The following is a 19,872-nucleotide window of genomic DNA, read 5'->3' as shown; positions in this document are numbered from 1 at the left end:
AAGACCAAATAATACTGCACAGCATCAGGGAAACCTGCTACTCCCTAGAACAATATTCACAGGAAAAGTCTTGTGAAATTGTTTCCTTGCAGAATATACGCCTGAATTTTCTTATCCTGTCAGCCCCATAAGTCACTTCTGTCTCAGTAGGTTACCTATCTCTACAAATGCTTAGACATATTTTTCTTGAAGAGCTAGTGAGTTTGGGTCTAATTCACCAAAGTTCTTAAGCTCATGTTTAACTTTAAGCTTAATGAATGTCCCATTGGAGGTAAGCATATATTTAAGTACTTTCTTTCAAGGAGAAATACAGGCAGACTTTTATCTGTTGGTTAGCTGAAATGGCCCAGAACTTTTAACTGGCTCCAAAGCTACTTCTAAAATGCTTGTTAAATTTACAAATGCTTGCTCCAGTGACCAAAGCTCTTGATGTAATATCAAAGGTAGCCCTGCTTTGAATGAGAGGTTTGGCCAAATGATCTTCTGAGATCCCTTGCAACCTGAATTATTCTATTATTTAAAGAGTACAGGAAATCTGAATGTGCAGATTTCCTTAAGGACCTTTCAAAATGTCAGCCCTGCACACCAGCTGAGATGCCTAAATGAATAGGTCCTACTGGACACTTTCCATTTGGGAATCAGACTATCTGTATAAGTGTCACCATGTGAAGAGGGTTGCTCTTGTTTGAAATTGTGGCCTTGGCACCCTCTTTGTGACTGTAAAGCAGAGCCGAGTGGATGCTGATCTTCAGCAAGCGGTGCAGGGCAGTTTTCTACACAAGGATCCTTGATGTTAGGCACTGAAAGCCAAAGGAGGATTTCTTTGTTTTCGGCTCTGTCAGATCAGGGCATTTTATAGGATGCCTCCCAAGTTTGAAAACAGAACCAGATTTTGTTGGAAAAGCCTGTGTATCTTTACTGAGAAGAGGGCTGCTGAATTACCCTGTGGGGGCATGACCCCAACTTGGGATTTTAGACAAGTGAAAAAGAAGCTACTATCCAATTAAAACTGTAGAGCAGAGGGAATTTTAGCTAGGTAGAAATGTAATTACCCATGCTGGAAGATGGCCAGAAGACGAGGACTAACATCCCTCCCCTCTTGTGAAATATGTTGTGTTTTTCTGCACTCAGGGCTTCAATTTCATGTCTCATCTGAAAGATGAGTAGGACGGCAGTCACAAGGAGCGATTTCAACTGCACAGTCCTGAGAGCTGGCTTAGACACACTTGAGACGGGAACGACAGAGACAGAGCTGAGAAAGGAGACATTCATCCAGGGCTGGAGTGACAGACCCTTTGATAACGCTTCTCCCTTGGTAGAGGGGATTCTTCATGCAATGTCTAAGCAGAGAGAGCTGCTGCAGGTACTTCCCTTCACAGGTCTCCAGAGCTGTAATTTATTTGGAGTGGAAGCTTGATTTAGGTTTTACTTGCCCATACACTACTTAGCAGGTGTCTCTCTGAGCTAAAGTTATTGCTTTCTGCAGGGCAACAGAATCATTGACTCCAGGTGACACTGTACCCAATTCTAATTAAAAAGAACTCGATATATAGCCCAGGTATTAGTATCGCCCTCAAATCAAAGCCAGATATCCAAACAACCTAAACTTCAAAGCCGAGTTCCTCTAGCAGGACTGCGTCTTTTAGCTCAGACTATGGGTGATAAAGTCCCCACAGAATCATTCGCTTTCCTTAATGCATTATGAAGTGGTAAGTGTTGTTATTTCAGTAGGTTGAAAGTTCTTTCCCACTGTTTAAAAACATGAAAGAAATAAGTAATATTTTTTTCCAAGAAAAACTTAAAATCCAGAATTTAAAAGAAAATGTTGTAGGTTTCTCTCTCCCACTAAAAGTAACAGCTTCTGAGGACAACATATATTTATTTCTGGTTTTACTAAAAACACATTTTCCTTGAAAAATACTCTTGCAGCAACAAATGCTGAATGGTTGTAATTTTTAAAAATTATTATTGCTGTTGAGAAAGTGTTTGGTAGCTGCAAAGCAGAGCTTGGTGATGGCTAGTATCTGAGTGATCACAGCTCAAAAGGGATAGTACCTCTCCTCTGATCTAAAGAGGCAAGGCTGAAAATAAGAGAAACGAAATAACCCCAGGGCCATAAAGAGAACTGTCTATTGTCACAGCAGGGCAACATCACAGCCAGGTATGGAGCCCCTGATGCTTCAGGACTCTGTTCACATGAAGTCTGCTATTCCTTGGCAGCTGAGGATGAGGACATAAACAGTCTAAGATGACTTGGAAAGAGACTGAAGTTGGGGAAGGGCTGGAAAACTGGGGAGATGATACATTTCAAGTGTGCATGTGGCACAGCCAGAAGAACGCTGCAACATCACTGAGTTGCAAACATGTTGTACACTACTTGGCATCCCAGATCACTGTTATGCCATATCACTTTGGATTATCACAGTTTAAAGCGTGTTGCCTGACTGAGAGAGTAAGTACTACCAATTTTGCAGCATATTTAAAGTGAAGATGAATCATTAATTCTGAATCATTAATTAAAACTGAATCATTAATTAAAAATGAGAGTCTTCTTACAGGAAGGTATTGTCCCTGTTTAAGGATGGTGACAAAGAAGCATGGAGTGCTGGTGGTCACCAGAAGCTACAAGATGATTAAAGTCAGCATAGCTCTGTTGGTTTGAATGGAACTAGAAGCTGATTTATGCCAAAGAATCTAGCCTCACTGCTTCCACTTCACCGAGACTGAAAAGCATCCTTGCTGCTGGGTGAGATTTGGCAGCCACTATTCCCTGTGAGTACCACACAGACCTTTAGGATGGGAAATGATGCAGGTTCCCCTACCTGATTGTACTTGCTGGGAGTAATTAGAGGCAAAGCCACTCATGTCTGATGGAGTGCTCCACAATTGTGAATTTGTGCGTGCTTTTGTTTTACAATCTCATTTGAAAGTTATTGTTTCAATCCAAACACATCTTTGCCCTGTAAAAAATTAATTTCGATCTTTGAATAACCATTTGGGTAATACCTACTGAATCATTTAATACCGGTTGTGTTTTGGAAAAGGGTAGCAGTCTGCCCGTTACTAAGGTATTTCTGCCTTGCTTACAAGAATCTGTTATCATTCTAGATTGTACACCTGAGCAGGGCTGGGAAGGAGTGGACTAAAGCAAGTAGAAAACTCGCTTTAACAAGTAGAAGCATCTAGAGTGATATAATGTTGATCCAGAGCCCACTTAAATCAAAGCAATGGTCCCACTGATTTAAATGAGGTTTGAAGCAAAAGAGAGAAGAAGAAGGGGGGAAGAAAGAAACCCCCCTAAAGCAAGCAGAGTGATAAAGCGCTGACATCTTAATTCCTCCCCCCCCCCCTCCCCCGAGGAGAAGAGCATTGAGGGACTCAATGTTGCCCAAAGAAATTCCCTCCAGAAGGCTGGAAATACCCCTGTGGGGCAGGGAACATTTTACATCTCCAGGACTGGAGGTTTATAGATGGCTCTGATCTCCCAGAAAGGTCAGAGCTTGCGAATTATTTTAGCCTCACTAGGTCCTAATTTCATCCAAATGAGACAGGTGTTGAGCGCAGTGAGCCTCGCAGGGGCTGCTGTCAGTGCTGGGACTTCGACAGCGCTCGGCCACGGCACTGTCTCTCTCCTGCCTTCACTCTCGCTTCCCCCTGGCCGCCTCCATGGATGTTGATTTAGTTTCCAACTCCCTTTGGACCCGTAAAGGGACATTATGGCGCCAATTAGCTCCTTTTGTCTACAGCGAGGCTGTGTGGCTCACAAGCGGTTATCACTCTTACCCCATTTGGAGGTAATGAATTCGGTGGCACAAAATGGTTTGGAGGGAAGAAAGAGCAAGAAAGCACAGGGAAGACGGCAAGTGAAGCCTGTCATGTCCCACAGGCCTCTTAGCTGTCCTGCCAGATGCCTGCACAGCTACGGAGATGTGACTAGAGAAGAAAAGCAGCTCTGATGAGTACTCCGGCCCCAAAAGGCCATCTTCAGCGCCAGTATGATTCATACCCCCTGTCAGGCAGCTGGGCTGCTTGGCTTTCTATTCTGGGACCTAGAAACATGTGATTTATTAGTTCATTTATGGAACAAGGGGGAAGGGAGGGAACATGGTCCTATGATTTTATTTTATATTGAAGGAATTAAGGGAAATTATGGTAATACCAGGCCACTGGTAGCCCAGAGGACACAAAAGCAGTTGTCATGGTGGCAGCAGTGGGGTGGAAAAGTCCATGAACCTCAGTCCGTCTCCGGCCAGAAGCCAGTGCCTAGAGGACAAGTGAGCCTGAGCTATCAAGACCCGTTGGATTTTGATGGAAGAAGCGCCTGCAAATTAACGTCCAGGTATTATATGTCTGTTGCATCTTTCATCCCAAAGGACAATGGGTCACTTTATAAATGGTTTTTAGGTGGCATATTCAGAAAAAAAATCATTCATTACAGAAGGGAGAGCTGGGTATACTGCTGGTGAGTTATGAATGGTTTCTTAATTTTAATTATTTTTTAATAGAAAGAATGGGTGTGTTGCATCTGGCCCTGAGTTAAGCAAGGTAGTCTGTTACACGAACGCATTGCATGGAGTGTGTTTTCTTTACAGAGCTGTACATCAACAGTAAAGAGAAAAAATGTGTCTCAGCCAGCATCTCCACTCTCTTTCATCAGCTCCTCCAACATCAACAGTGTAAAATTAGGCCTCAACTTTCTGTATGCATTTGGGAAGATGGACTCGTGTTGCCAATACCCCACTCTGCCACAGACTTTGTGACTTTTGGCAAGTAACTTTAGGGTAGATTCAGCTGCGAGGCATGGAGGGCACTTAGATGCTGGACTCTCACTGACTTTTACTGAGAATTACCTTTGAAAATCCCCTCTTTATCTTCCTGCATTCATGTAAAACATAGCTAATGACTTTTCCATTTTCTATTTAACCTGACAGCCTGAGGGGGTCAGTGACTCTCTATCTGTGTGCTAGCTGGCACAAGGGGGTTTTATTAACTGAAGACTCGAGGCCCTGCTGGAATCTAAATGAGAGTAAGTTTTGTTGGTTAATTGATACTCTGAATCACAATCTGTTTAATTGTTATCTATTTGTTTATGGGATTGTCTAAGGTTCTGTTTATGTTACCTGGCTATTTTGAAGACGCTACTGGGAAGTGAGGTAGTAGACTGATGACTTCAAGTTTGGCCTTCTTAATGCCATGCTTTCCAGATTTAACTAAATATTAAGATTTAGATACTCAAGTGTCCACTGGTTATTGCTTCTCCACTGGGACCAGCAACAAGAATTGCTGTGACTTTGGCTACTAACTGGCTAAATATGCTTATTAATGGTGAATGAGACCAGTTCACTCCCAAACACTGTATTCTCTCTTGTTGCTTCCTTTACTTAACTCCTGTGCCCTGTCTCTTAGAGGGGGGTTCAGCTGACCTAATTGCAGCATGGTGGATATTCTAGACAGTTTTTGGTGTCTGTTCTAAACCATCAACTACGTAAGGGGACTGAGTGTCCCTCTGAGGGGGGCAGTCTCTCCCCATCAAGCGTAAGAGAAGTGTAGATGACAAGTTAGAGAAGACCCCAAAGTTTTATACTTTGAACTAAACTTTGATGTAATTCAGCCAGGTAAGCCCTGGCCTTAGTTAGTAAGCTACTGAGTGTGGGAACTTTTCTGTAAGAGCTTTATATGGTGCTTAGCACAAACCGATTCCATGTTAGGCCAATGACAACCACTTTTCCAACAATAATAGTTGGTAGAAATCACCAAGGAGTTGTTACTGAGAGGAAATCAACTAGAATTTCTAACAGGGTGAAGCTTCTTCCTGTCGAGGTGACACATGCAAATGTGAGGCTGTGGCTCCACACACCCAGCTCCCAAATTTACTCAAGTGACTAATTTGGTTGACTTCCTGAAGATGTGCCTTGTTGGTAGTGGAATATGCTGCAAGTTTTGAACTGGAGTTGAACTCTCCTGTCTTTGCAAAAATGACAGACCCTCCTCCTGAGGGAGGAGGCTGCCATGAGTCCAAAGAGAGAAGGGGAGTGTGCAGCTGGATGCATGTGTGTGTATGTTTGTGTGTAAAAAGGAGGAGAGATGAGGAAAGTTTCTCCTATGAAAGAAATGATCCAATTTGAAGCAAGTCCCTCATGGGAAGAGCTGTGACAGAGGCTGCTCTGTTCCTGTTAATTTTCACAGTGCAGCTGTCAGCGGGTCTGTAAATAGTACTCCGCGAAGCCAACACTTCCTATCCACACATCAACCATTCAATTAACAGAAGAACAGAAGAAGGAAATAAAGTGCACCACAGCCTTCTATCATGGCTTTGATGTTTCCCAGCAATTTATGAAAGTGTACACAAATCTAATTACAAGCCCCACTGCTTCCCATTTACATGGAGCTCCTCAAGTTCAGAGCTGTTTATATCAAAATAATTGTTAAAAATACCTCAACTGATCTACGGCATTGTGGCCCCCCACTCACCGAAGCCGCCATGCCGCTCCTCCCAGAAAGTTTCTGCCGACTCAGCACTTTGGTGCCAGCATGCACACATAATAAAAGCTGCTTCCCCACTGCTCTGTAAGTGAGGTGCCTGGGCTACAACTTCATCATGCCCACAAAGGCCTATTTTCTTTCTTTCTTCCACCTGCTCAGAGCTCCTTCTGCCGACTCTCACTGCTTTCCCTTCCATCCCTAATTCACCTAAATATTCCTCTGCTGTGTTGACAGGGGGTGAGAACAGCTGCTCAACCACTTTCCATAATGGGTCTGTGTCTGAAGTCAACTTCACGGTGCTTTGCAAAGTCTTAACTGCACTGCACAGCAATAATAGCAGTCATAAATGTAAGCCAGGGTTGGCTTGCTTGATGGGGGGCCTGAGCATCCAGAGCCAGGAAGATACAAGTTGGTGTCCCATTTGCCATGAGTTTGAAAGGGGGCCGCTGCACATAAGATAATGATAATGACAGTTGCTTCTCAGGGGTGATTTTTGATAATCCTATATTAAGTCATTCTCATTTGGTGAACTAAATAGGTAAAAGATTCCTCTAGTGTAATGAACAACAAAAATCTCTTACAGCACGAAAGAGTAGCTTGCACATTGTATACAGGCAAGAAAAGAATCTCTTTGTTTAACCATCAATCATGTTTAGTTGGGAATTTCAGTGCTATGACTGGACTTCAAAGGAACACAGTGGATAGAGGGTGAGACTCAACATTTTTTGTGGTGTTGTGTCATTCATATTTTGTTCGATAACAACAATTAGGTAAATACACTTGTTAAAGAGAACAAACTGGTCTGAGAAAAAGCTTTGTGATAGCTTCCTGATATACATATATATATATCCTGAGCAGTGATATGAAGTTGTTGTTGTCATTTGGGTTGATAAGAGCTGCACAGAAAATGTGATATTTCCTGTTGAATTTGCTTAAATGGACGCCCCCAAGATAACAAAGTTTTGGGTTGTAGTACCTTTTTTTTTTGGAAGTTCAGCTAAGTTTCATTTTTCTCTGAACAGCAGACATCTGTTCGGTACTTGTATCCAAATCTCACATTTTCCTTTCTTTTCACAAAACCAGAGATTCCATCAGAAAAGCAATTTTAAAGGAAAAATTTCAGCCAGGCATAGATAGACTTGGGATGTTATTGCATTGATGCAGAAGAAATGCTGTAGTTTGATCAAAATGATGTAGGGACTTCTAGAACAACACAAAAAAATTACTTGGCCTAGGTAAGGGTTAGATTACAGGATTCTAGAGGTCTTAATGACCTCAATGTTCATTAATAAAGAGAGATATGGAATGAACATAGCGCTAACAATTGGTGTAGGGCACGTTCAAAGTACAGCTACTAGGTGAGGGGTGTCAGAGGTTTCAGATGCTGGCACACATAGCTTCGAATCCTGAATAGTTTTGTTTGGGCAGCAGAAACCCAGAATGGGGTGCAGCTCCCTTTGTGTTAGATGAAAAGTCAGGTCAACTCCAAGCTGTTTGCCTCTGTTCCTTCTACAGTCAGTGAGGGAGGCAGATGCCCCTGAGGGTGACCAGGCAATCTTAAAGTAAATGTTCAAAGTACATGGGGTGAATCACCATCTGAAGAGAGGCCAAATGAATAGCTTAAATATCTGACTTTCAGATGGCTAATGTCAGCTGGAACTTACCCCAGATCTTTAGCTTGGACAAGAGTGTTGTGGCAGTTGCATGTGCAGCAGAGAGACCTCAAGGTGGCAAGGATGTATCACCGGGGAGCAAAGGCAATTGTAGATTCTCAGGCAGGAAGCAAATGTTTTTTGCTTTTGTTTTGTTTTTAAGCAGAAAGGGCCCTCTGTCTTTCTAAGTTGTACTTCTGGTAACTAAACAATATTTTGAATCTCACGAACCATAGGAATACAATACCTAGAATTAGCTAAAAAGCACACTTCTATTTGGGTCTTGCAATGACAGGTTTCAAAATCTATTTCTGTAAAACAAAATACCTCCAGAGGTATCTATTTCTCTCTCTTGATTATAATAAAGAAACTTAGATGACAAGCATTTAGATGACAAGTGCAGACATAGTTCCTAAACTTTGAGACATCTCAAGTTAAGTGAGGCAAGTCCCACCTCAGGTGTTCAGTCTATTGCAGTTATTGAGATTTCCATTATAATTAATGAAAGGGACAGGCATGCCCAGAAGGTGATTCATCCCTTCCTAACATAGATATATAAGGGGAAGAATGCATAGATTTATAGAAGTGTCTCTCTTTCTCCTTTGTCTGTGGAAGAATCCTAAAGATGTTTACGATGGATTACAGACCTTTAGACCATTAAATCAAATGAATCAAACACTGTTTCTCACCTTATTTCCCTATATGCAAAATGGATGTGATAGTACCATTTTACTCCTTCCAGGAATTAATTCATAAGAAGAAATTCTGAGGTGCCCTGGTGGGTGAGATAGTCAAAGGGATGCAACAGTAGCATAGTTTTGACCCTGTGTTCTGTCTGGGTAGGATTAAGGCTGCTGTCATTTAGGTATGAAGTGATGAGAGCGTGGAGGAGACTTTATTCTGTGTGGGTGGATGGACAAAGCCATATCTTAGATGTGTTGTTCAGAAAGACTTTTCAAATTTGGCTGTCACCTGGATGTGAAGACATGGAGAGAAAGAGAAAACTGAGTTGAAGATGATGCCTAGGTAGGAACATGATTGACAGGTAGGATGATAACATTGTCCACAGTGATTGAGAATGGAGGCGGAGGAGAGGGGAGACAGTGTTTGGGAGGAAAAGTCTAAGAGCTCTGTTTTATACATATTGAGCTTGATCTGACAGCTAGACATCCACTAGGAGATGTTGGGAAAACAGGCCAAGATTTTAGTTTGGACAGGAGTCAGTCCTGGAGAAGTTAGATCTGCAAGTTGTCACTAAAGAAATAGTAGCTGAACATGTGTTGGTGGATAAGACTGCTAGGGACAAGGCTTGCAGGGAGAAGGGAAGAGAACCAAGCAAAAAGACCAACTTATGCCTCCATATGGGTGGAGAAGAGACAGGAGAGGACAGAGTCAACAAAGCTGAGGGTAAAGGGCCTATAATTGTTATAAATATACTATAAATACAAGCAAGAGTATGTGAAAATGTTGACACCCCCCCATAGAGGAGACATGAAGGTCATGTAAAGTGCTATCCAAGAGCTGATTGATAGGTAATGATTTAAAAGGACCAAAAAAGGCACTCTTGGTAGCTCAGTGCAGAAGAAACTTTGGGCCTGCTTACAAGTAAAGTATTTTGGGAAAGTTATTACTCAAAATAATTGCTTTGTGTGAAAATTTAGAACTTTCAGACCTGCTTGGTCTGCAGTGGAGGTGGGCCCCTAGGAGAAACAAGAGCCTCACATGGAGAAGTGGGTTTGTGATGGATAACAGTCAGGCACCTGTCCAAGGAAAGGTTAAAAAAAAGAAATAAATAAAAAAGAAACTTTCATAAAAGAAAGTTGCCTTTTGAAACTATTAGGCAACATATGTTGTGTGAACAGGAAGTCACAGTAGAGCAATAATCCTGACAGCTGTGGAGAAACAGGAGTCTGCCGCAGGAATGAACGGCTCGAGACCTGACAAGAATGATGATGGATGCCCCGTTGGTAGTACACGAGGACAAGGCAAGAGACGTTTAAATTGGCTGAACCACAGGAACAACTTTGAGCTGGCATCGCAGCCGGACAAATGAGGCCAGTCCTAATGGTGAGAGAAATGGGAGGGGGTCTGAAAGAAGATGGCAGCAATGCACCCCTCCTTTCCAAGGACGAGGGCTACATCTCTGTCTCACCACGAGGTGGCTGCATTTCTCTGTGAACATCCAAACCCTGAAAGAAGCTGAGCACCCTGAAGCTCCATAAAAGAGAATGGGAAAAGAGATCATTTGCAGGATTTGGCCCATCTCTTTCAAAGCGTCTAAAGCATTTTGAGGCCCTGTGGGAGGAAAGCAGTGTGTGCACATTGTCTTGATCAAGTGATAGTCGCTCGACAGGTCCTAACTTGTTAGCTGAGCCATGGTAACTGCCTGTGTGCCTGCTGTTAGCTCATGGGAGATACGAGGCAATGCAACATAACTAAACTCACAATGAAGAGGATTAAACTAAAAAATTTTCTCCTTGCATTTTCTGTGAACTAAGAGTATGCGCATGGACAGTTACTGAGGTTTGGCTGATTCATGGAAACTTGCCAAACCATGGAAACTTGATTGTGAGTTTGAGATATATGCATAATAAAGGTCAAATTGTGATGCTTTTTCAGATGCCCAGATTTGATTATTCAAGAACCCTTCTATAAAAGGTATTTGAATCACATAAGTCAACAGGAAAAATGGCTCCATAAGAAACTGACTGATGAAATGGACAAATTCTGCATTGACTTGCACTTCCTGAGGTCAGTTGACTTCAGCAGGATGGAACAGAAATTTGCTCTAAGTAGTCAAGAGATGGGTATTTTTTCTTCTGAAGAGTGCTGAAAAGAGGAAGGAAAACGGCTGGAGAAGGGTAAGGATACTGTGTGCATATTAGAACTAGATGAAATCTTTAACACCACTTGAGTTTTGTTTTTCTCCCCGTTCTTTCTTTCATCTCTGTCATTACCTGAATTTGTATGTTTTTTTGGGACAGGCACTGACTTTTTATTACACCTCTTTGTAGTACCATACCCTGTGGAACCACAATTGCTCGTGTCAGCTTATAGGCACTATCATTTTGGGTCAAAGATTCAAAGTCATTAAAAGTACCTCTTTGGACATCTTGCCTGAGACAGGTCATAGTATTTCACTATGGGATGTCAGTATCAAGCCCAATATCTGGTTGAATATTTTAGGAAGAGATTCCCAGTCTTAACTGTAATACTTCAAAAAATTGAGAACCCCTCCTTAAGGAGGTTGTTTTCAATACTCGCTGTTACATGCTTTTTTTTTTTTTTTTTTTGGTCTAGGTTCAGAAAAATGAGATCTTGCTAATTTGCTACTATCAGAAACCTTTCCCCCCCTGTAAAGCCCTTTCCTCTTTCCTCCTTGCAAAGATGTAGAAACAATCTGCCAGTCACGTGTTAAACTTCTTTGGATAAATTCATAATTGAGAATTGAGACTTTCACTGAAAAGGAGATTTTGCAATCTTAAATATTTTTTATTGAGCTTTCCTGTGTATTTTCCAAGTTGTCAGTGTGTTTCTTAACCTTTCACAGAATCACAGAATAGTTGAGGATGGAGGGGACCTCTGGAGATCATCTAAGTCCAACCCCCCTGCTCAAGCAGGGTCACCCAGAGCACAGGATCGTGTCCAGGCAGGTTTTGAATATATCCAGAGAAGGAGACTCCACAACCTCTCTGGGCAACCTGTTCCAGTGCTCTGTCACCCTCACCCTTTCATTATTTACGCTGTGAATAATTAGTAATAAAAATAATATACTATTGATAATAAACTAAAACAAATTGGACCAGATTATCTTTTCTTGCTGACACTAGAATGCCTTATATTGCTGTTGGTCTGTGTGATGGTGTACAAGTACCCTTTTGCAGAAAAATACATTTCCGTTTTCTTTCTACTTCCCTGAACCATCAGGCTGGAAACCCCATCTTACTAGTTATTAGTCAAAGTGGAATGATCCCTCAAAGGTTTCCTGGAAGATTCAGTAGCTGGTTTGACTGTCTTTCAAAAACTGGATGTAGGGGACCACATTTAGGCCTAGGTAGGCACTTCTGCCATAGCAGAGGGACTGTGTGAAATACCCATCACTGTGTGGTTTGTCTCTAAATTCTAATGCCATCATGAATGTACACTGCTCTCTGCTGAATACTGACAGAAGTCCTTTACTGTTCACCCAGAGGCAGTGACTCTTTTGGAAGGGAAAACAAACAAGCCCTTAGATGTAAGTTTCTGCTTGATTCAACCCACTGAAACTTAAAAAGTTACACTCATGGTGAGCTTGACCTAATGTTTTTTGGCATCTGTAAATCATATGTCTTTTTTTCAGGTCATCAGAATGGCTGGTGACAGGACACAGCACCCCTTGAGGTTGCGAGTGTGTGAAATGACAATGTCATCCTGGCCTTTCCGCTGACTACCTAAACGCACCCAAGACCCTGCATGCCCGAGCTGTTATTCATCTTTCCTGGAAGACGAGTTGCAGAGAAGAGATAAATCATCCCTCCTCCTCAGACAGGCCACAGGGCAGCAAAGGCTGGACCGATCCACCGGCTACTCATCCCCGTATAATAGAGCTACTCACCGGCATTGTCTGGCTGCCATGCAAGGCATTGATGGCTGCTTGGGCCTCTGCATGTGAAGAGTATTTCACAAATGCACACCCTGAAAAAGAAGAGCATAAGAAAGGTTGTATGGATACCAAGAAAAGCCTATCTAGCTGAGTATCCTGCTCAGACAGCTAGTCAGTAATGAAGCTAATGGAGAAAGTATAACAAACAAACGTGTTCCTGGTCATCCCTTTCTAGCATCTAGCCATCAGCAGCCCAAGGATCTCTTGAGGCAAAGCTGCACTCAGAAGTCCCACACTGCATGGAAAGGGGAATGATGGACCCACCCTGCGTGAACTTAGCAGGTACCTTTTAATTACATTTATCTTTTTGCCTACACAGCCTCCCATGCCAGAGTTGCACAATTTTATATCTTACTGTGAGAAATAAAAGTAAATTCATTTTCAATTAGACTTGCTGTCTGGTTATTTTACTGAATGCCCCTCCCTCTCATGTTATGAGAAACAGCAAAGAATTGCGTAAAACAGCTATCAGAAAGCAGCACATATTTATTACAAGCAACTGTAGGCCAGCTTTACAAAAGGGATTTAGCCTACTCCAACACACAAGGTACCTATATCCTACCACCATCTGGTAGAGCTTCATTACAGACTGCTCAGAGCTTGTCTTGTCCCCAAGCGGCTTTAGTCTGACAAAGCATGAGATAGTTTCTGATGAAGAAGTAGGGATGGGAGTGATATGCATGTGACGATTGCCATCTTGGCCACTACTGAAGTCTGAACCTTACTCTTTCATAGCTAAAGTTACAGCATGAGCTGCAGAGCCAGTGCCTGTACGGGTGGCTTCCTCTGGGCATGAGAGGAATGTAAGCAGTGCTTCTCTAGTCTGCCTTGTCATGTGATGAATCTCACACTTTCTGGACTCTTACATAATGGTTTAGGGCAGAAAGGTGCATTTATGATTATGTGCTAAAGTACAGAAATGATCAACACTTTGAAGGGTCGTATGCACCACTAGAGTGGGGGAAAGTATTGCTAACACTCTTAGCTATAAGCAAACTGACTCAGAGAGAGAAAGAGTAATTTCCATATGCTAAGGCGGTTTTTGGAACAGCCTGGAGAGATCTGAGAAGTTTTGGCTTCCATTTCCTCCTATTACTACTACAGACTTTTGAGCTTTTAGCAGTTTGCAGTGCCCAAACCATTTGCCTTAAGGGATGCAGACCACTGGACAGGGGATCTGAGTCCCTGCAACAGGCCAGCTCTACTTTATTTCCTTTGCAGCCTCTTTAGAAGGGGCTAGTACATCCCCAAGGATCCCTATGGTGCAGGGCAAAAATGACAACATCAGAACACCCCACTTGCAAACTTGAAGTATAAGCCTCAAAGGTCCCCCAAATCAGTACTGCAGACTGAGAAAAGCAGCAATTGAAGAAAGCAATGGTAGCCCCTTCTAAAATTTTATATATATATATATATATATATGAAATTAACTTACAGTTAGGAGCCCTTTACTTTGCATTGCTCCTCCCCACTCAGTTCAGACTGTATTTCAGGAAAAACATAATGATTGTTGCTAATAGTTGGATCTAATTTATAAGGAGCTGAGAGGAGACAATCACAAGAAAATGAGATAGATAAACTTCAACTGGAAACAATAGGGATCAATTATGACATAATCGCAGCCCAGCTTTCCAGGACTCCTGAGATACTATGCCTTCCTCTTCATTAATCAGAGATAATCCAGAATTAGGGTGTTTAATTATTTGCAGAGATTCTTTTGTACTTTCTGCCTCTAAAAAGAAGATGCTGATTAGCAAGTATACAAAAGCTTTCCAGCTCCAGTCACCCATTGCATTTAGAGCAGGATTTTTGGCTGCAGTGTCGCTGTCATATTGAAGTCTTCAGTCTCTTCAGGTGAAATTCACTCCTGTATTGAGGAACCTGCTGGATCAGTAGAGCTGTGTAAAGGCTGTGTAATGAAGGGAGCAGAAGGCATTTATCCTGTTTAATGCCCAAGATGCTAATGGGGTACGTCCATTGTTTCCTCCTACTGCTTCTGGTAGGTTTTATGGTAACAGGACAAATGAAAATTCAGCTTTCAGCAGCGTATGGTGGCAAGGGAACAGCAGAAACTCTAACCCTTCAGCTCTTTTATTTGTGTGTTCAGTGGGATGGCTTCTGTATACAACACCAAATGCGTATATAATCTTCTTCCTGCCCCCAGCTCAGAACATCACCCACAGCTTCAGGCAAGGCTCACGCAGCTTTCTGGCTGTAACTGTGGTGGGAAACTGGGACCTACCTCCTCAGAGCAGTGCCTGCATCAAGGTAGGTGGAGGATTTCGAGGCTCACCATAAGGGTACCTGCTGGAGCTCCAGGTAGTGGGCTGGGTAGGACTGAAGTCTTTGCAATCTCATTGCTATCTGACACTTAGATAATCTGCCTAAATCTCAATTTAGGTGGAATTTAAGCCTTCTGGATCTTACCCAAAATAAGTAGCTCATAAGTGAAGTGTGTCACATTGGTTTCTAGCAGATGGAAAACATTACAGACTGGGAATATCTTTGTGGGAGTTGTGGCTCTCCTGACTGTCTCCTAAGACAAGGGCACTACTCTTAACTTTTCTGTTGGATTGACTGCTCTATGTGTGTGTGTGTGTGTGTGCGTGTGTGTGTGTAAATTAGGAGCTTCACATTCTCAGTAAATAGCACCAGCAAATGGAAGCTGGTAATATTAACTCTGTCAAGGCTCAGTATTGATCCTGAACAGCTCAGTGAAATGCAAGCCTGAGACTGCAGCCCGCTAGCACTAATAATTAAACTGGTTAGCAATATGGAGCTGCCACTCAGATTCAGGCTTATAATGAAATTGTTGAAGAAAAAAAAAAAGAGAGATAGAGCAAGAATGAATACAACTCTGCAGGTTGGGTCTCCTTTGGTACCAGTTTCTTACAGATCTCAGTCATTATTGCCTTTATTATTACTCAGTTTGACTCCTTTGTCATTAGATTTTATTCTGCACAATTCCAGGGGGAGGCAGATGGACATATGGCTTTTTTTTTTTTTTTGCTTTTCCCCAATTTACTGAGTTATTCAGTGAATGGCTCATTTAACTACCTACCATTACGATGGCTGAAGTTCCTGTAGGTCAACCCAGCCTACCAGCTTTCAGTGGGGCAGTCACCTTCTTTTGTTGTGATGGATCTAACATAGCCAAAAAACAGTAGTAGGGTGCCCACAGTTTGTTTTCAGGCATTTGTATCAGGAAGATTGGGCTTTGCTGACTTGCATCAAACTGGTCCCTGCTGCCCTTTATTGCCAGTGTGAAGTCTCTTTCTGCCAGCAGTGATTTTATGGAATAGCAATATCTTTCTCCAGTGTATCACTATGGTTTGGATTTTTCTCCTTCCTGTTGCAAAAATATGCTGGTTGATGTTGTCACATGTCAAAATACCCAGTGAGATATGAACTGCATCAGCAGGACTGGTCTCTTCTCTGGTGCTGCACATTCCAGCACAGTTTATGATATATTATACGCAGATCAATATTTAATGGACGCATTATACTGTCAAGAGTAGAGGGCTTCCTATTCAAATTGAAGTTACTTTGTCTAGAAAGTGACTGGAAAAAAAAATGGCCCTGATATTCAACAGAGCAACGTTGTTCAGACACCTAGGCTGTAGAAAAGGATCCTATGTGCTATCCAGGTAACAATCACTGTCAGAAAAAATGGCAGGAGGAGATAAGGCGTCTCTGTTTGAATGTTAAGCATTTGCACATTTCAAACAGCAAACACCCAATGAGCGTGTTTAAATCAGCGCCTGTACCCTTGCAATTGTGACAACTGATCGGTGTATATCTATGCAAAGGCCAATTAAAGAAGGGGAAGACCAGGGGCTGGTGGGTGGGAAATAAGCCAAGACAGCGGAGGTCTATATCTGGCTCTCCTACTAACCTGCCATATGGCCTCAGGAAGGCATTTTCTTCCTACGGTTTTTCCCCTTATCTTTACCTGCCTTATCTGCTTAGACCCAGGCTTCTTTGGGGCAGAACCTCTTCCCTAAGGGATGGCTCTCCCTATGCAAGTTGGAGCTTTTGGACATTACTGTGAGACAAGTAATAATATCTTAATGAGGTGTCAAATGAGATGAGGTAGGAACTGGTGAGTCAAGATGTGAAACAGAAAGCTTGACTTTGCTTAAAGAAAGGATGAGCCTATTTCCTGGGGACAGAAACTCCCAACTTTCCCAGGGCAGGTGAGGAAGAAGTCTTGCAAGGATGTGAAGGCCTTGAAAGGTGTTCAAAGGGAGGCTGTGCCCTGCAAGCTAGCTGCAACAGGGGTGAGTTTGTATGCAGAGAGACAACTCATCAGGGCCATCTGTTTTTAAGTGCAATTAGCTCTTTGTTCTCATGCGTAAGTAGAGAGTGACCTGCAAAGAAATGCCCTCTCTTGGCAAATCTGACCCTTCCTAATGTAAGAGATGCTGTCCTGATAGCCACCTAGTGAATGGGAAATAATATATACACAAAGACTGGGTCTAGCTTGAAGCTAAAGCCACAGTGTGTCACAAGCCATCATCTTACCTTTGCTGTTGCCATCGGGTCCCCGAAGGATTGTGCACTCCTCGATGTTGCCAAATGCCTCGAATAGCCTGCGCACGTCGTCTTCTGACTGCTGCTTATTGAGCATACCCACAAAGAGTTTTCTGTCTTCTGGAACAAAATAAAGAGATGCTTACCATATTTCAGGAGGGATGTGAAAGCCAAGATGGCTCAGTATCACATACAAAAGAAACAGTGATTTCTTTGAGGTGACATGTTTCAAAAGCTGCTAGTCATTTCAGGTGCCTGGCTTGAAACACCTTAATAGCACCTGATTTTCAGTGAGTACTTGAAAATAATTTGGGAATTTCAAAAAAAAACCCAAAAAAACAAAAAAACAAAAAACCTCCAAAAACACAGAGACAAATAAAAAGTTTTAACAGCTTCTGAAAATCTAGAGTCTTCCAGATCAGCTCTTTCTGCTCAGTTTTTGCAGTCAACTTGCAGGAACTGAAACAATAGCATTGCTTAGACTGCCATCCAAAAGGAATGTAGATAAAGATGGCATATGTTATTTTTCAATTGGACTTTATTTCTATAAGTTAGTAGCCCTCTTAGTGCTATATAAATTTCAGAAAAAAAAATGTTTAACATAAGCTGTTTTAAATCAGGAATGAATTAAATTTAACAGAAGCCACAGCCTGTAAATGGAGATTTGTCATTCATACCCACTCACAGACACATACCTACAAATTTGGATCAATTTTTTTATATATATTTAAAGTTCACTTGACATAAGCCAGAAGTTTTTGAAACATATATTGTTTTTTAAAACAGAAAGTTAACTTATTTGAACACTAGTCTCTGAGATAGATCAAGTAGGTGCTATTTCATGTGAAAGCAGAATGTGGTCTGCAGGTAGATAATTGTATTTTGAATAAAGAAGGCTGTTTATACTTGGACTTATACCAAGTAGGGAGAGCTTCAGTCCAGAAGCCGAAGGAAAGAAACACCTTGAGAAAATGTTGGTGAAAATAGAGAGTAAATCGATGACCACTGAGTTGGTATAAAGGTCTCCGAGGGCCCTGAGTGATGCTTCTAGATCAGGTTTATGTTAAAAGGGTCGTGACTAGTACTACTACACCATTAAAAAAAATAAGAAAAAGAAATTTACATAGTTTACATCGTGTATGTAAACAGGCCATTTGCACATGATTCATAAATGTCTTATTTATCATTCATTAAACACTATGTAAATGTGTGAACCAAGAGTTTTTTTTTCAGAGCAGTTTACAGAGCAGATGTAACCAATTTGAATAAATATATGTAAATAAATAAATAAATACTTTGATTTTTTTATTTATTTATTTTTAATGCACATGAACCTAAAGCTGAACAAAACATTGGTTTGCAACAACTCTTTTCTGGCTGACTAATTGGGTGATTTATGTCAGTTTTGTTCACCGAGAAATTGTTGGTGTAGGCAATCTGTTCTGCTTCAACCAGTGTTTGATCAAAATTTCCCTCTCCAAGATGCACCTGCAAATTGGCAAATCACTTTATATCCTTGGATGAGGATAATTTTTCATGCAGTGGGTATCAAGTGAGGATATTAGGAGCTTTCAGTCCTGCAGTGGAGTTATCCACATGAACTAGAAGTGTACTGCCCCTAAAAAACAGAGAGTTATGTTGCCTTCAGTTAGGCTGCTGAAATGGTAGGAAAAAAAATAGGTTGAGGCTACATACACATTTCTGATAGGGGAGAAAAAAAACAAAGATCAAAAGAAGACTTTTAAGTGCCATGAGAGAAACTGTGGGATTGCCTTCCGATAGACAAGCTGAAAGCAAGAAATTTGCCTACTTTATGATGAACTGATTAGTTAATGAAGGGACTCTCTGAGGTCTTTGCTGGCAACACAGAGGTCAGGCTTCAATGATGCATGAAGCCCTTGCTAACCCTGCGTAGATTGTCCCCACCTCAAGAGAAGCAGCTTTGGACACCTCAAAGGCTCATTTTCTGAATGGGTACATCTGAGAAATAAAAATGACATTGGCAATTAAGCTCCGTGAAGTGACTATGAGAATTGCATCTGGGAAACCTGTATAATCCCCACAGGATTTTTTTTTCCCCAAAATGTTCTTGCCTGTGTTTTGTTGAGTCTTTTTATAAAGGATTTGAGCAATCTTAATCCTGTAATGTCAAAGAATGGACTAAACAGTCAAAATGCTCCCTGCAGGGAGCAGTCATTATGGGTCTGAGGAGCCTCCTGCATTTCTCTTTCCTTTTAGGCAAGGGCGAAACAAAGTCTTGGAGAAAGAGTTGAGTCCAAAGTCTAACTGGTTGTGCAGGTATTTGAGGAAAATTGCTCTGGAGAATGAGAACAGCTGCCCCGGAAAATGGGAGACATTTTAGGATGGGGGCAGAGGGGTAGGAACAAGCTGGGAACACAAGCAGAAGGCTTTGCCTGGAAAGTTTATATCTAGTAAATACTTCCAGTGTCTGCTATATTGTACTTTATACAGTTTCCTCTCTCTGAAATGAGCTGTATCAGCAAAAACACTCCTATAGCAGTGTAACTGTATTTTCACCAGGCCTTTTGCTAATATAAATGT

At 41.8% G+C, this 19,872-nt stretch overlaps 1 protein-coding gene across 47 annotated transcripts in view; it reads right to left on the bottom strand.

The window, feature by feature from the left end:
* Window positions 1–19,872, bottom strand: part of LOC112965689 (CUGBP Elav-like family member 4) — a 694,998-nt gene that overhangs the window by 68,089 nt on the left and 607,037 nt on the right. For 24 of the 47 annotated variants that reach the window (XM_026064898.1, XM_026064921.1, XM_026064900.1 and 21 more), the window contains 2 exons: window positions 17,302–17,430; window positions 12,730–12,809 (listed from right to left, as the gene is read on the bottom strand). In XM_026064898.1, the coding sequence (XP_025920683.1) occupies window positions 12,730–12,809; window positions 17,302–17,430 (209 nt within the window). The remainder of the gene's footprint in view (window positions 1–12,729; window positions 12,810–17,301; window positions 17,431–19,872) is intronic. The other 23 variants (XM_026064899.1, XM_026064922.1, XM_026064891.1 and 20 more) reach the window with 1 other exon arrangement.

Source organism: Apteryx rowi, unplaced genomic scaffold, assembly GCF_003343035.1.
Source record: "Apteryx rowi isolate R43461 unplaced genomic scaffold, aptRow1 scaffold_221, whole genome shotgun sequence".
In the NCBI taxonomy this organism is placed as follows: Eukaryota; Metazoa; Chordata; class Aves; order Apterygiformes; family Apterygidae; genus Apteryx; species Apteryx rowi.
The sequence above is the reverse complement of the archived record's forward strand: the minus strand, read 5'-3'. Positions and strand labels throughout refer to the sequence as shown.